The sequence below is a fragment of the Equus przewalskii genome, chromosome 9 (genome assembly GCF_037783145.1).
Source record: "Equus przewalskii isolate Varuska chromosome 9, EquPr2, whole genome shotgun sequence".
Classification (NCBI taxonomy): domain Eukaryota; kingdom Metazoa; phylum Chordata; class Mammalia; order Perissodactyla; family Equidae; genus Equus; species Equus przewalskii.
Window position 1 is genome coordinate 18151360 of NC_091839.1, and position 16058 is coordinate 18167417.

General features: G+C 56.6%; 2 protein-coding genes across 11 annotated transcripts in view; one reads left to right on the plus strand and one right to left on the minus strand.

Annotated features, from left to right (window-relative positions):
* Positions 1-7003: 7003 nt before the first annotated feature.
* NTN5 (netrin 5) lies at positions 7004-16044 on the minus strand. Its single transcript, XM_070558124.1, has 7 exons — positions 15868-16044; positions 13210-13860; positions 10127-10315; positions 9801-9950; positions 9277-9330; positions 8980-9060; positions 7004-7635 (listed from the first exon to the last, which is right to left on the minus strand). Exons 2-7 carry the CDS (start codon positions 13838-13840, stop codon positions 7271-7273), a joined length of 1470 nt encoding a protein of 489 aa, XP_070414225.1. The 5' UTR covers positions 13841-13860; positions 15868-16044; the 3' UTR covers positions 7004-7270.
* The window catches only part of LOC103544534 (galactoside 2-alpha-L-fucosyltransferase SEC1-like), a 57901-nt gene continuing 49019 nt past the window's right edge, over positions 7177-16058 (plus strand). Inside the window, exons 1-5 of one of the 10 annotated variants that reach the window (XM_070558135.1) lie at positions 7177-7453; positions 8689-8780; positions 8891-9007; positions 10876-11355; positions 11644-11759. Coding sequence is in view for 1 of the 10 variants with exons in the window: in XM_070558134.1 (XP_070414235.1) it covers positions 11544-11759 (216 nt within the window). In the remaining 9 variants the exon portion in view is untranslated. Of the gene's footprint in view, positions 7454-8688; positions 8781-8838; positions 9008-10096; positions 11760-16058 lie in introns of those variants that run through there. The other 9 variants (XM_070558136.1, XM_070558137.1, XM_070558142.1 and 6 more) reach the window with 9 other exon arrangements.

The following is a 16058-nucleotide window of genomic DNA, read 5'->3' on the forward strand; positions in this document are numbered from 1 at the left end:
CTGTTGTTTTAAGCCACACAGTTCGTGGTAAGTGTTTACAGCAGCCGATCCCAGGGGTGGGGGGAAAGAATGAGAGAAGCATGGAACTCGTCAGAGGCAGAGACAGTGAAGAAACCAGAGACACACAGAGGGAGGGGCAGGCAAACTGATACCGCAGGAAGAGCAGGCTTTACCTACAATTCAGCTCTCCTCCTCCAGGAAGCCCTCCGTGGCTCCCAGGCTGGGTCAGTGCCTCCTGTGGACATTCCCAGTGCCCTGGGCTAGCTCCATTAGAGCACAGATCGCATTAGGAGAGGGACTGTGTCCCTGTGTGTGCTCCCTTGAGGGCCCAGGCCTGACCCATCTCTGGGTCCCCAGCACCACCTGGCACCAGCACACACGTGTCCTCAGGAGAGAATCAGGCTGATTGAATGACACCATGCTCCTGCTGTCTCTCCCTAGAGATTCTGGCCCCCTCCCGTCTGCCTAGGAGACACTTGGATTTCCTGCAAGGCCCAGGGGACACCTCGCCTCCTCCAGGAAGTCTTCCCTGACCCCCCGGGCTGGGCCCCATGCTGCCTCCCTTCCTTAACATCATGTCTGCTGTGGCTGTACTGAGGTCTCTCCCCTCCCCCATCCTCCCAAACTGGGGGCCCCTCCAAGGCAAGTCCCGGGACTGACTCAGGTCTTGGTTCCACCGTTTCCCACGGAGACCTCAAGAGAGTATGTTGAATGAATGAATGAATAAGTGAATGGATGAAGTAAAAATATAGGGACTGTGGCATTCAGAAATGAGTAAGGAAAAATTTGTTCGCATAGGAGTTAAAAGGAAGGCTTCCTGGTGTGGGTGATATTTTCCTGACTCTTCCTGTCCCGATAACCCCGGCTCTGGCTTAGAACTCATCTTCTCCTGCCGGGGTCCTCCCCGTACCCCCACTTCGGTCTCCCTCCCCCTCCCATGTACCCACAAAGACTCCAGAGAGTTGACCCTGCCTCTCTGTAGGCACAGTCATCCCGTAGCTCCCCGGCGCACTTGGACAAAGTCCTCGCCCACCCCTCAGCCTTTCTTATTATGACCAACTCCTTCCTCTGTCTTCAAGACCACCCTCAGGTGTCACTTCCTCTGAGAGAGGTTTCCTGACCTCCAGGCCGGGTTAAAGGGGCTCTCCCAATGAACTGAGCCACTTCAATAATTGTCCAAATCACTGTTTCTCACACAAGGCTGCCCCTGCCCCTCCCCTGCTCATAGACCTCCCATGGCTCCCCAGTGCCCCTGGGGAAAAAAACCCCACGCCTTCAGCCTGGCCTTAGAGGCCCCACATGCCCTGGTTGCCACCATCTCCAGCCTCATCTCTCTTCTCTTACCACACCAGGCCCTCTGGCCTTCAGATCTTTGCACAAACGGTTGCCTGTAAGTGGGGTTCTCTTTCCCCCTTCTCTGCTGGAAAAATTCCTAGTCCAACGCCTATGGGCTTCAAGAATCTGCTCTTCTGGGAAGCCGTGAGCAATGCGGAGGTGGACAGGGGCCTCCTCTGAGCTCTGGAAGCCACCTGTGCTGCCTCCACGGTCGCATACAGGCATGCTGGGCTCGGTGCCCGGAGGCGGAGGGAATGGCCAGGCGGGAGGTGGGTCCCAGATGTGGATTTCACGCCTGTTAGTCTCGGGGGCTGGGAACAAAGTTAGGGTCATAAGAAACATATGGGGCTTGCCCCGCTCCTCACTTTCATCTCCCACTTCCCCGGCCCCTGGGTGGGACGCAGCAGGGCTGGGACTGCCCAGGCCTGGGTGGTTCCCACAGTCCCTGCTGCCCCCCACCCCCACCCCTCTCTCCCTGCTCTCAGCTCCCACTCCCTCGGGGAGCCCAGCAAACTCCTGATCTGGTTCTTGCCTTCTGGGCTCTCCTCCGCTGGGGCAATGTGGCCACCGGGCATTTAAATAAGAGCAGCAACAAACTCAGATGGCTCTTACTCTGCCAGGCGCTCTTCTAAACCCATTACATACAGATGTTAATTCATTTAATCCTCATCGCATGCCCTGTGGGTTACTTGCTATCATTAACATTATCCCCATTTGGCAAATGAGAAAACTGAGGGACAGAGAGGGATCTGAACCCAAACAGTCTGGCTGCAGAGTCCGTGCTCATCATGAAAATGGTCCCTGGAGCAGTCCCATCCCATAGAACTTTCTGCAATGTTGGAGATGTTCTGTATCTGCTCCGTTCAATATGGTAGCCACCAACCCCTTGAAAGGTGGCTGATGTGACTGAGCAACTGAACTTTAAATTTTATTTCATTGTAATTTATTTAAATTTAAATGGCCCAGTGTGGCTAGTGCCTACTGTATTGGACAGCTCAGCTCTAGAGAACTAAGCTTGCATGCCAGCTCCTTGCTGTGTGACAGGTGCAAAGACGCCTCGCCTCTCTGAGCATAGTTCTTCACTGAAGAAAGGGTAAAGAATTCTGGCCAAACTCAAACACATCCTGAGTCTGAATCCCTCTGCTGTCACCTCAAGTCGGAGTCCCCCTGGGGGCCTCAATTTCTTCACCCATATAATGGGGATAATAATAGGATCCGCCCATTTATTCAACAAACGTTTATTGAGTGCCTATTATGTCCTAGGGGCTGGGGTTACAGCATCGAACAAAACAGATAGAAATCCAAGGTCAGGGCAGCAGAAGGTGGGATGGAAAGTCACTCCAGACCACGGCCACTTCCAATTTCAGCCTCTTTTCCCGGAAATGCCTGAAGGCTGCTCTGCCTAGCAACTCATGATGTCATGGCATAGTCTGAGTTCTGATTGGCTGAGGACTTGGCATCAAGCCGCGTGGGCTAATTTTCCCAAATATCCTTTCTTTTTTCTTTCCTTAATATCAAAACACCTCGTTTAGCTGGATCCAAGACAGCCCAGCATCAAAGACTGTATTTCCACCCTCTCTTGAAGCTAGGTGTGGTCACATCACTGAATTCCGGCCAATGAGATAAGAACAGAGGGATTGTGTAGCAGCTTTTGGAAAACGTCCCTACAAGTCAGCTGCGTGGGCCTTTTGGCCTTTTCTCTTTGCTTCCTCCATCCTGCTGCATAGATATAGATAACGATGACTGGAGTGCTAGCTGCCATCTTGGACCATGAGGACAAGGATCATCCTAAGAATGGTAGAGAGGAAGCTAGAAGGTTCCCATGGCTTGATTGTCTCCAGACCTCTTTTATGCAAGAGAGAAATATGCTTCTATCTTGTTTAAGCCACTGCTATTTGGGGTTTACTGTGACTCCTCACAATACAGATGCTTGAGGGACCACTCCAGGTTCAGTTGAGCTACAAGGTAGACCATTCATTGATCAGTCCTTCAACAAGTATTTATTGAGCATATACTATTTGTCATGTACTTTCCTAGATGCAGGGGACACAGCCAGGAACAACTCAAATCCTCGCTCCCATGGAGCTCACGTTCTCGTGGAAGACGCAGAAACAGTAAACAAAAAGACAAATATTTAATATGTCAGGTGGTGATAAGTGCTAAGAAGAAAAATCAGGACAAAGGAATGAGGATGATTTTTTTTTTGGAATCACAGAATCTGCCCAAAACCAGTGTTTAATTTTAATGCACCACTATATTTACCCAAGCCAAATGTAATGTCTCTGTCGTCTTTCTAAATAACTTAGCTTGAAATGCTCTTTAAGATTCTCAGATTAAAAGCAAGAAGAATTATTATCCTAAAGTTGATGAAGTCTCCCTGATTTTCTTTTTTAAAAAAATTTCCCTTTATTATAGAAACTAAGAAGAAAAAGTAATTATGCACACCATTTCATGGAAATATCTACTTATCACTTTATGCTTTTCCAATGGCACTGTGTCTGCTTGTTACTTGGAGAAAAAGAATATTATTACACAAGGGTGTGAGATATATATATATATATATTTTTTTTTTTAATTTATATCCTTAATTACAGAAAGATTCGAAGGAGCTGCTATTTAATTAGGATCATCAGGGAAGTTCCCTCTGATGCTGTGAAATTTGAGCAGAGCCACGTGGTGGAAAATTCTAGTGCTCACCCATATCCCATTGTGGTAGGCAGAATAATGGCCCCCAAAGATGTCAACACTCTAATTCTTGGAACCAGTGAATATGTTACCTTACATGGCAAAAGGGACTTTGCAGACGTGATTAAGGTTAAGGACCTTAAGATGGGAAGATTATTCTGCATTATCTGGGTAAGCCCCATCTAATCACACAGGTCTTTATTTTATTTTATTTTTTAGTGAGGAAGATTGGCCCTTGAGCTAACCTCCATTGCCAATCTTCCTCTTTTTTTTTTTTTTTTGGCTAAGGAAGATTAGCCCTGAGTTAACATCTGTGCCCATCTTCCTTATTTTGCATGTGGAATGCCACTACTGCATGGCTTGATGAGCAGTGCATATGTCCACACCTGGGATCTGAATCTGCAAACCCCAGGCCACTGAAGTGGAGCGCACAATTTTAACCAGTACACCACCAGGCCAGCCCCCACATGGGTCTTTAAAAGCGGAGAACATTTCCCAGCTGTGAGGAGAAAAATACGTGAGGGCAGGAGAAATCTGAAGTGTGGAAAAGACTCGACCTGCCATTGTTTGCTTTGAAGCTGGAGGAAGGGGCCGTGGCCCAAGGAACGCGGGTGGGCTCCAGAAGCTGGGAATGAAAAGGAGACATTCTCCTCTAGAGTTTCCAGAAGGAATGCAGCCTTGTTGACACCTCGATTTTACCAGTAAAACCCGTGTCGGGCTTTTGACCTATAGAACAGCGAGATAATAAATTTGCATTGTTTCAGCTGCTGAGTTTGTGATAATTTGTTGTGGTAGCAATAGAAAATCAACACACTGGTTCCCCTCTCTTTTCAGACACATAAGGGAATTCTTTTTCCTCACCTTCAGGCAATTGGGTGGACCCACGTAAGCAATGTTGGCCAATGAGCTGTGAGTGGAAGGACCAGAGTTGTTCCTGGGCCAAAGCATTTATTTCTTGTGTGGGACCATTCATTGCTCTCTCTCTCCTTGCCACATTGATTAAGGATGCCCTGGGGGCTGGCCCGGTGGCACAGTGGTTAAGTTTGCATGTTCTGCTTCTTGGCAGCCTGGGGTTGGTCGGTTCAGATCCCAGGTGTGGCAAAAGCCATGCTGTGGTAAGCGTCCCAGTATGAAGTGGAGGAAGATGGGCATGGATGTTAGCTCAGGGCCCATCTTTCTCAGCAAAAAGAGGAGGATTGGTAGCAGTTAGCTCAGGGCTAATCTTCCTCAAAAAAAAAAAAAAAAGTATGCCCTGGGTTGCAGTTGGTGCAGTGATAAAATGGTGGATACCTCTCAACCCAGACTCTTGAATGACTATGTGGAAAAGCACCCCTTCCTGACTTGCATGGGACATGTACCTGAACAAGAAATCAACTTTCATTGTGTCAAGCCAACAGAGCTAGCTTAACCTGACTACTGAAATGGAAGGTCTCGATGTACAAATACAGGAACTAGTTTGCTGTTATAGGAGGAAGTGTGTCCCAGGAAGAGGGAACGGCAAGTGCAAAGGCCCTGAGACAGAGTGTGCTTGGTTTTTAAAGGAACAAGAAGGTCGGTGTGGCAGCAGAAGTGTGAATGAAGGGGGATTGTAGGAGGTGAGATGTTATGTGGTGGGGGTAGATCATAAGGGCCTTGTAGAGTAGGACGAGAACTTTGGATTTTACCCTGAGGGAGATGGGAAGCTATTCAAAAGCTCGGAGCACAGTAATCACATGATCCGATTTAGGTTTTAAAACTATCATCCTGACTTCTATGTGAAGAAGACTCTAAGGGGGTTGCGGGGAGACCAGTGTGGAGACTACTGTAATAATCCAAGGTGGCAGCAGTGGGAATGGTAAAAAACGGTTGAATTATGATCACATTTAGTAGCTGGAGTATACAGGATTTGCTGATGCACAGGATTTGAAGGTGGAGTGGTGGAGTGAATGGCCAATTGAATTGGCTTCAAGAGAGGATGAAAAGCGCAAAAATAAGGAATATAGCGTTTTGATGGAACAGAGAATTTTTCTTAGAAAATCTCTTCAAGACTCCTAATTCTTGCTTCCAAGATGCCCCCACCCTGGGCCCAGCTCCAGGTCAAAGGCAAGTTTCCCCAGTTATAGGATATTATTGGCAGCTCGGGATCAAACAGTCACCTCCTGGAGGCTATTTCCTGCCTTTTCCAGTCTCATCAGGAGCGTACCCAAAACGTTTGCTGGGGGGCTTCATTCTCTCTGCCTAGTACCCTATGACGTCATGGCCCATCCTGACTTCCCATTGGCTGAGCTGCCCACTTTTCTCTCAGGAAAGAACAGCGTTGCTGTCTAGGCCCAAATGGACCTTAAGTCATCTCTCTGCTCCTGAGACCCCCTCAGAGAACTCCCCCAGTGACTCTCCTACAAAGGTCACTCAAACTTGAAATTGCGTTGTTGACTGTGGGTGCAGGGGGCAGAGGTCAGGGCAGCAAGGAAAGTCCTGCTTCCTGCCTTCTAAGCCCCACCCCTCTGGCTTGGAGGTACCCACCTATTGGGTGGGGATAGAATTCTGCTTAGCACCAAGTGATGTCATACTACTCTGTGGTTCCCAATTGGCTGTTCTCTCAGCAAAGGCTTTAGGGGGCGCTTCAAGACCAGATAAACCTGTCAGAACCCTCTTCAGATATTCCCTCAAAGTCCCTTTATTCCTTTCTCAGAGAACATCCTGGAGCCCATCAGGAACAGAAAGTTCCTCAATGCGGAACTTTCTGGAAATCTGGCACCTCTTTCCTTTCCTTGGACGTATTTCCCGCCTTTTCTAGCCACCCTCCCCTCCCGCTGGCTTTTGGCCAATCATCGGGGAACACAAATCTGACTAGCACCCAGTGACGTCAGACCAGCTCTTTCATTGGATTGGCTGTTCTGGCACGGAGCGTAGGCATATTTTGGCTCCCTAGATTTACTCGGGGCCTTCTTTATCTGCTCCTCAGAGACCCTCTCAGCACAGAGCAGAGGGTTTGTAGACGAAATTCTCCAAGATTTAAGACTTTATTGAGGGGACCAGCTGCATAGGTCACAGGCCAAACGGCCCAAGCACAGACCAAAGGCCCTGCTCACAGTTTGCCCCTCGGGTTAAGCGACCCTCGTGCCTGCACGGCGCTGGCGCGCGCGCAGTGACGTCACGGGCTCCGCGGCGTCTGATTGGCTCGCTAAGGGACGCACCGTCGAGGCGGAAGGCTTCCTTCACCGTCGCTGCAAAGTTCCTTGTTGGGGCTCGAGGCCGCCCACTTGGGGCGCTAGTGCTCGGGCCCGGGGCTCGGGGTCGGAGGTCGGAGGCCGCGGCAGCCTCCGGCGTGCTCCTCTTGCTGCAGCCGCCGCAGCGGCCGGGCCCAGCGCGGCCTCCACGGCAGCGCGAGGCCGTGGCGGTCGAGGACGAGGCGCGCGGGGTCGGGGCCGCCGGCCGCGCTGCCCAGCAGCAGGTAGTCGACGCCGGGCTGCAGGCGCAGGCAGCCGCAAGTCAGGTCGGCGCCGGGCACCCAGGCGTCCTGGTCGCCGCGGCGCACGGGCCGCACCCGCTGCTTGTACACGGCCAGCACGCGCACCGCCAGCCGCCGCCACGCCGGGCCCGCCCCGTCGGACGCCAGCACCTGCGCGCGGAGAACTGCGGGGAGGGGAAATGTCAGGCCTGGGCGGGGGGTTGCGGGGTGGCCCCCAGGGTCCCTGGAGTCAGTCTTGGTGGGGAGGGGCCTGGGATCCGGGGGAGGGGGCGTCCGGGATCGTGTCGGGAAGGAGACCTTGAACCTTTGAGGGGAGAGGTCTGGGGATCTGGCCTTGTGTCGTGAGGGGTGGAGCCTGCTGGAGAAGACGTGGTCAAGGCAAGGAGGGCGAGGATTATGGAGCGTGAGGCGGGGTTCCAGAATTGTGATTGGGAAGGGTGGGGCTACTCCAGAGGAGAGGAGGCCAGACAGGGCGAAGTACCTAGGAGCCTGGGATATGCCAGGTGGGGGACTTTGGGGGTCACAGTAGGAGCAGCGGATGCAGGAATTAAAGGTGTGGGGAGCTAGGGGGACTCTACGGTGGGTGGGGCTGGAAACAAGCAGAAGAGGCAGGTCCCGGGTCTGTAATGCAACGGGGTCAGAAGGTATCAGGAGCGGAGCCCTTGGAAAGGGAGGTATTGCTGGGGGAGGGGCTCTGGGATAAATTTAGGGCCTAGAAGGAGGTCTGTCCCTGGAACCTGATGGTTGAGGTCATACTAGTGGTGATTCAGAGAAATGTACTTTCCTAGGGGGTGAGATGAGACGTGTTGGGGGCAGGACTCTGGCTAGCAAGCTGGGTCTGTGGGGCAGAAGATCTCGTGGGAGGTGGGGGGAGAAGGCTGCACCTTCCAAGTCTGAGGATGCTCATGGCCAGATGAGGATCCTCAGCGAGGCGAGGTCTGGGCTCCTCTACCATGGAGGGAAGTGAGGGGTTGGTGTAGACTCAAGGGCTGGGCTGAACTCCTAAGTGTCTAAGGGAGCTGAGTTTCCTGAGGTCCTAGGCCCTGGGGTCATGGGGCTGGTGTAGACTGATGAGTTAGAGAATTGTGGGGTCAGTCTCTGTGGGAGTGGGGCTAAGGCTCAGATATCTGGGACCCCAAAGGGAGGCTGGGAGGGTCTGAGGTAGCAGAACAGGGCAAGGACCCATTCTCTTCAACCAGCTCCCCTCTCATCCCCAGGAGGCCACCTCCTTCCCTCAGGGATGTTGGGCTGAAGGAGATGGTGAAACTCTGCCAGGCCAAGAACACGAGGGAAGAGAAGACATAGGAAGGTAGTGAATACTCCCCTCTCCACTGCCCCTTCCCCCAACTCGTTTTCTATCCCATTAGGTCCTGGATCAGGAAGGGCCCTTGAAGAGTCCAGCATCCCTTCCCATTTCAGATCAGAACACTGAGGGTCTGAGAAGGTGGCCTGGAGGCAGTCATCAAACACCTGTGCAGCGGCCGGCCCTCTTTCTCCCCAGCACTCACCGTAGTCCTGCTGGCAGTACCTCCGAAGGTTCATGTGTACCCTGGTGTCCGAGATATTGCAGTAGTTTTGACACTGAGGGTCTGGGGAGGGTCAGGCTGTCTGCAGTGGGCTCCCGAGGCCTGGACCACAGCATTCTGCCCCTGCCCGTCCCCGCATTCCCTCCTGATGGATGGCTGGGGTGCCCAAACCCTTTGGTCGCGGCTCCATGGGCCAGCGCTGTATCCCCACCTGGGGGCCCAATCAGCCCATCCCCGATCCCTCTTGCTGCCGGAGATCTCCACGCCAGCCTGTCTTACCAGAGCTATAAGCACCAGGGGTCGTAGAAAGGGTGGTAGTTGCCTCTGGGATTCCTATGAGAGAGCAAAGGAGAAAGTCAGCCGTAGTCTCCCCAGCCCTAGAGGAACCCAGGCATTCCAGATACCAGCTGTCTATTCCCTTAAGAGGGCAAGCATCCTCCTCCCTCAGAACCTGGGGTCCTGGTCCCCAGCCCCTCCTCCCTCAGACCCAGGAGTCCAGGCCCCAGCCCCTCCTCCCTCAGACCCCGGAGTCCAGCCCCAGCCCCTCCTCCCTCAGACCCAGGAGTCCAGGCCCCAGCCCCTCCTCCCTCAGACCCAGGAGTCCGGGCTCCCAGCCTCTTCCTCCCCAAGACTGAGGAGCCTGGAATTTGAGTCCCCACCTGCCCAAGGACCCAGAGTCCAGCCTCCAGCTTCTAGCTCCCATCTCCCAGGGACCCAGCTCTCCCCACCTTTGCCCACTGGAGATCTGGGCTGTCTCCATCCCGCCCCACTTAGGACTTGTGGCCCTGCCCCTCAGGACTCACGCTGGCAGGGCATCCTGGGGGAGCGGCTCTGCTGGTAGCCAGGACCACAGCGGTTGCACGTCAGGCCGGTGACCCCTAATTTGCAGGAGCACTGCCCGCTGGTCTGGTTGCAGGTGCCACCTGTTGCGCCAATAGGGTGGCACTGGCAGGCTACATGAGGAGAGGAGCTGGGGATCTGGGGTGTCTGAACCCCAGAGGCTCCCTCCCAATTCCCCAGCCCCTCCTCCCCCAGACCCAGGGGTCCAGGCCCCAGCCCCTCCTCCCTCAGCCCCAGGAGTCCCGTCCTGCCTCCTTTCCTCCTAGGCTGGGCTGTAGCCTCCACTCACCCCTGCAGGCCTTGCGGCTGGTGATGGGCTGGCTGGGATCCCTCCAGAACCCCGGCTGGCAGTAGTGGCAGTGCCGCCCCGCTGTGTGGTGGCGGCACCGCTCGCAAACACCCCCGCTCCGGCCCCCCGACAGCCTGAACAGCTCAGAGTTGAACCTGCACCGTCGGGCGTGCTGGTTGCAGGAGCAGGCTAGAAGCAAGATGGAGCAGGGGCATGTCAGTCCCGGGCTTTCTGTTCCCTGTCCCCAGCTTTCTTCCCACCGCCCTATGGAAAGGAAATACAGCGTGGGTACAACATAAAGAGACTGCCTGCAGGTCCCTGGGAAGCCTGGGTCCCAGAACCTCTTCATTGTGTTCTTTAAAATGGGTGCAGTGGACCGGAGCTGGGTAAACCCGAGGGGACCAATGGACCTCCTGAATATGTGTGTGAAACCACGGGCCTTAAAGACAAGTGACGGCTCCAGGCGTGGGCCGTGGAGTCAGACCCCTGTGTGCACGCATCCCACCGCCTCCCTTGGGCACGTGGCTTCTCCTTTCTGCAGCTCAGCTTCCCTTGTTGTCAAATGGCATTTAGAGTGTCTGCTTCATGAGGTTTAAATGAAATCACGTGGATATAAAGCCCCTAACCCAGGGCCTGACGCAGAGCATGTTCCTGCTGTTTAGAGCTCCCCTGTGCCAGGTGCCGAGTGGCGGGTTTCATCCTCCCAGCCGCTCTGTGAGGCCCGTTCTCTCATCATCCCCATCTTACAGAAACGAACACTGAGGCTCAGAGAGTTGAAGTCAACTGCCCAAGGTAACACAGCGAAGGAGTGGTCAGAGGCAGTGTTGGAACCCTTCTGGCTGCAGAGTCCGTGCTCTCAGCCCCCACGCTCCAGCGCCTCTCACCCGGCTCACATGAGGCCTCCTGAGCATGTACGTGTTCCTGGGGAGCAGTGATCAGGTTTTCTCAGGCAGTGGCTTTCAAAGCTTCCTCCTTATCGCAATTACCGGGGAAATGTTTCAAAAGATCAACGGATTCCAGCACCAGCCCAGGCCTTCTCTGGGGCCCAGGGCTCTGTGTTTCCGGCAAGCATCCCAGAGTAGGATGCTGATGCAGGGGTTCGTGGACCGCTCTTTGGAGAGATCTGAGGAGTTTTTGACTCCAAGAAGTTTGCGAGGCCTGTACTGGCAGGTCTGGAGGGCCCCGAGGTAGTGGGGACGTCAGGGAGCCGAGACAGTCGTGTGTTCTTGGTGAGTGACTCCCCCTCTCTCAGCCTGGGTTTCCTCCCCCCAGTGGGGCTCTCAGTCCCTCTCTCCAGGGTTTTTTGGGCCTTAGAGGGGGCATTGCTCTTCAGATTCACAGTGGGTGGAGTCTGTGACCTGAGTGACCACTTCACCTCACTTCCCTCTGGAAAACTCGGATCAGGGGACGGGTCCAGATGCCCATGCGTGTGAAGCCTGCGGCCCCGCCACGGGTGTTAGTCTCAGCCTATCTGCACAGACCCTTCTCCACCACAGCGTTGTCTGTCTCTTACCCAGGTTCAGAGGGCAGCGCCCAGCGCAGCCCCGGGGGATGTGATCCTCAGAGCGACTGCCTCCCCGACTCCCAGTCCCTGTCCAGGCCCAGCAGGAACCCCGCCCCACCACCAGGCCACGTGAGTCTCCCCTCCCTCACTCCCCTTTGGGGGCATCAGATCTGGCTGGTGGGAATGGATCGAGGGAACAGATGCCCTGAGGTAGCGGGGACAGAGGGCCAGGGAGGACGGGGCCTCCTGGGAAGTTCCCAGTGGGGATGAGGACAGAGTGGGGAGCCGAGGACAGTGGGATGATCTGTGAGTCCACCTGATGTTGCAGGAGGAAAGAGATGGGGAGGGGCGCAGACAAAGGACGTGGGAGGTGGAGAGAGGGAGGCCCAGGGAAGTCGAGTGTGTGTGTGTGTGTGTGTGTGTGTGTGTGTCTGTGTGTGTGTGTCTCTTGGTGGAGAGCAGTGCCCTCCCAGGGCCTGGTGACACACTCAGACCCTCTGGAAGGGCTACAGGCTGTCTCTGAGGAGGGGCTGCTGGAGGGAGGGGGAAGGGCCTAGACTCTGGAAGCCTGGTGGAGGGGGAGAGTCGTTGAGCGGGCTTGGGGAGGGCTGGTCCATGGTCCAGCCAAGTGGGTGGCGCAGCTTGCAGGAAGGAGTCCAGTCCCAGAGCTGCCCCCTGCTGGCAGTGAGGCTTTGGGCAAGTGCCGCATCCCCTTAGGACTCCCCTTCCTCATGTGGGGAGTGGGAACGCTGGCAGAGGCTCCAGAAGCTCTTCCTTCGTGCCAGGTACCTTGTTTATTCTAAGGACTTTCTGTATATTCACTCAATTGTCACTACAGCCTGTAAAGGAAATGCTGTTACTGTTCCCACTTTACTGATGAGGAAATAGAGGCACAGAGAGGTTAAGCCACTTGCCCGAGGTCACACAGCCAGTAAGCAAGTTGCTGGGACTGGAGCCCAGGCAGTTTGTCTGTCATGGCAGGCTGTCGTGGCCATGCTCCTGTCTGTTGCCCTAGACCACCTAGTGTGACAGCACCTCATGAGAACTTGGCAGGGACAAACCAAGACCCCAGAACTTGGCTTCCTGAGTCCCGATTCTGGCCCTGCCACTTATTGGCTGTGTGTCGTTGTGCAAGGGACTTCCCAACCCTAGCCTCAGTCTCTTCATCTGTGAAATGGGCCTGATGACAATACCTGCCTGGCGCATAGTAGGTGACCGATAAATATGTATTTAATGAATAAATACATCCCGCATGTGGTTGATTTGATGAGTCAGGAACGGTCCAGCCGCCCTTTTCCCCTAAAACCTCTCCTTAAATATCACCTGAGCACCCGCAATGAGCCAGGCCCTGGGCTGGGTGCTCACATAGCATCATCATGGTGGAGAGACTGGCCCCCTAGTGAGCAGTGGGCAGCTGGAGGTCTGGAGGTGGAGGGGGGAGGTGACGAGGGGAGCCAGGCTGGAGCACAGTCGGGGGTGGGGGGAGGGAGGAGGAGGGAAGGGCAGGGGAGCAGCTGCTGGGGAGTCACTGGGCTGGGTGGTTGGTGGGGGAGGGTGGCAGAGCGGGCCCAGGACTCACGCAGGCAAGGGTGGGGGTGCCAGGGCGTGGCGGGCCGCCAGGGCCAGTCGCGGTGGGATGGGCGGCAGCTCTCGCAACCCGGCCCGGTGGTGTGGTGGCGGCAGCGGCAGCGGGGGGGCCTGGCGCGGGCGGCACAGCGGGCTGCGTGGCCATGGCACTGGCAGCGGCCTCTCACTCCAGCTGCCGCCAGCCCTGCCCGGCCCCCGAACTCCATGCGGAGGTGACTGGCCACTACACTGGACTTAGGGCCCGGTGGGGCACGGAAGGTCACCTTCTCAGGGCCCCCCAAGGCCCCAGGCCAGGCGGGTCTGCGCCACAGCGATCTCCAGGGACCTCCCGTGGCCCAGGAGGCAGAGAGGACCAGAGCTGGGGGTCCTGGGGTGCAGAAGCGCAAGCTGATAGATGTCAGGAGGAAGGGGCCACCCAGGGCCAGGGTCAGGCTGCCATTACAGGTGGCCCGGGGGCCAGGGTCTGCCCCCGGGGAGAGGGCACAGGCCTGGGGACAGGAGGCCGCCATGCCAGCCAGCTGGGTCACTGGCGGGAGGCAGAAGCGGGGCTGGCCCCCCGGATGGTAGCATGGGTCCGCGGTGGCCTGGCTCAGGAAGAGCAAGAGGGCAAAGGTCACAGGCATGGTCCCAGCGGAGGCAGTACCTGCAGAGGAGAGGAGTGGCCGGGCTGAGGGCCTCCAGCCGCCCTCATGGTCAGCCTCCACCCTCCAGGCCAGGCTCCCTGAGGAACCCCAGCATTCCACCTCCAGCCCTGCCCAAGCCCCCTCCCCGGCTGCTTCTAAGCGAGGAAAATAGTTCCATCTGGGGAGAATTACTGTTTACATAACCCACAGGGGAAAGAACGCAAGCAAAATCGAGAATTTTGCCTGAACTAATCCTCAGCTTAACACCCCAGAGCTATCTGTCAGTGTCGGGGGGCGGGAGGGGGCAGATGGGGAAACCGAGAGAGAGGGCACCAGGCGGAGGCAGGGCTGGGCAGGGGAGGGGGATGTCGAGACAGAGACTCGGAGACAAAGAAATAGAGAGAGGGATGGAGGCACAGACAGCAAAGACAGAGGGAGAGGAGACACAGGCCTCTGGGAGAGGCCAGGCGCAGAGAAGGAGAGAGGACAGGAAACCCAGACGGAGAGCGCCCGGCACCCAGAGTCCACAGGGAATCGGGGGACTGGGTGCCAGGGAGCCTGGGGGGCCGGGACAGACAGACAGGCAGGCAGGCGGGTGGGCTCAGAGACACCTGCGAGCAGGAGGAGAGCAGACAGCCCAGCAGGCCTGGGCCTGGCCAGGCAGGAGGGCGGGAGGGGAGGGAAGCAGAGGGGAAGCCCCGTGCCGGCGGGGATCAGAAGCGGGAGGCCAGGCCCCAGCCCGCGGGGATCAGAGCGAGGCCCTTTCCCACGTGGGGCCCTAACTGTGTTCTCCACACCCAGGGCACGGAGGGGGATTATCGCCAAACAACCAGCCTCCCTGCCACCCACCCCAGCCTCCCCCGCCCTTAACCCTTTCCCACCCAAGTGCAAAGCCCCGAGAACCGTGCTGAGGAGCAGGACGGATGCCTGGGGGCTGGAACCTGGAGGGCTCTGGTGCTGGGAAGTGGGGGCAGAAGCCCCGTGGGGTGGGGACAGCAGATGCCCGGGTTCCCCTTAGGGCTCCGGGTGGAGGACCGTGTGCCTGGATCTCTGAGGATTCTAATAATCTCAGCTCCCCGCCTGTTGGCCACGGCCTCAGGGTCTGGGATCAGAGCCCCCACATTTGCCACCCGCCCTGAGGTCCCCAGAGCAGATTGGGGAACAGATGTTGGGGGTGGCTGGTGCTGAAGGAGGAGAGAAGCCGGCAGGGCAGGGCCAGATGCCAGGGCGTCTGTGGGGTCAGAAGTCCAGACGCCTGGGATGGCAGGAGCTAGGAAGGACTTGGTGCTGAAGTGCCCCCCGCTTTCTCCTTCCAGGGCTGGCAGCATCTAAGGAGGAACTCGCTCAGATCTGGGGGCCTTGGAGCCTTTCTGGGCCCCACTGCCCACGCCCCACTGCCCACGCCCCACTGCCCAGGTCCCTGGCTCTGAATCTGGACCTGGGCTTGCGGCCCGGCTGGGAGTCTGTAAGGCTCCTGGGGGTGCGGGTGGGCTCACATCCTCCCCTAGCCTGATACCACTGCCCCTGTGTCCCCACCGCGATGGCCCTGTGCAGACCGCCTACTCCTGTCCCAGGTGCCGGGCATCACCCTCCGCCCCTCCCGAGGAGCCTGGCGCCATTTTGTGCTCTTGCGGGCGGGCATTTGCCCCGGCCCTGGGCCCCAGCCTTGTTAAGGACCTCGTCCCCATCTGCCACCTCTCCTTTTGCCTAGGTGGTTCAGGAGGTCTCGCTTTCTGGCCCTAACCACCTTGGGCAACCAGGCTGTGAGTCCCCCAGTGTTCCTGGGGGATCCCAAAGTCAGCCTCAGCCTGCTGGGGAACCCACATGTACGGTCCCCAGCTCCTACCCTTCTGGGAACCGCAGCCCACCCCCAGCCCCCTTTAAGGAGCAGAGTCTAGCTGTACTCACACCAGACCCATAGTCAGGCCCCCGTGCCTGCTTGGTGTGGGGGTCCATCTGGGACCCAGACTCCTTTTCCCTGGCTTTTTTGCATGCACCCCGCCCTTCACCCCTGACATTGGCCAAACCTGGGCCCAGAAGAGAGCGTCCTCTGCAGTTAGTTCCTTGCGTGCTCGTCCCTTCCGCAGGAGCTTGGCGCCCGTGTGGGCTCTCGGGAGTGAGCGACGAGTGGCTGTTCTCAGGCCCCAGGCTAGTGGGGGTTCTGGGCGGGAGCTCAGAGCAGAGCCCGCAGAATCCAACACCACCACCGCTCCCCCCG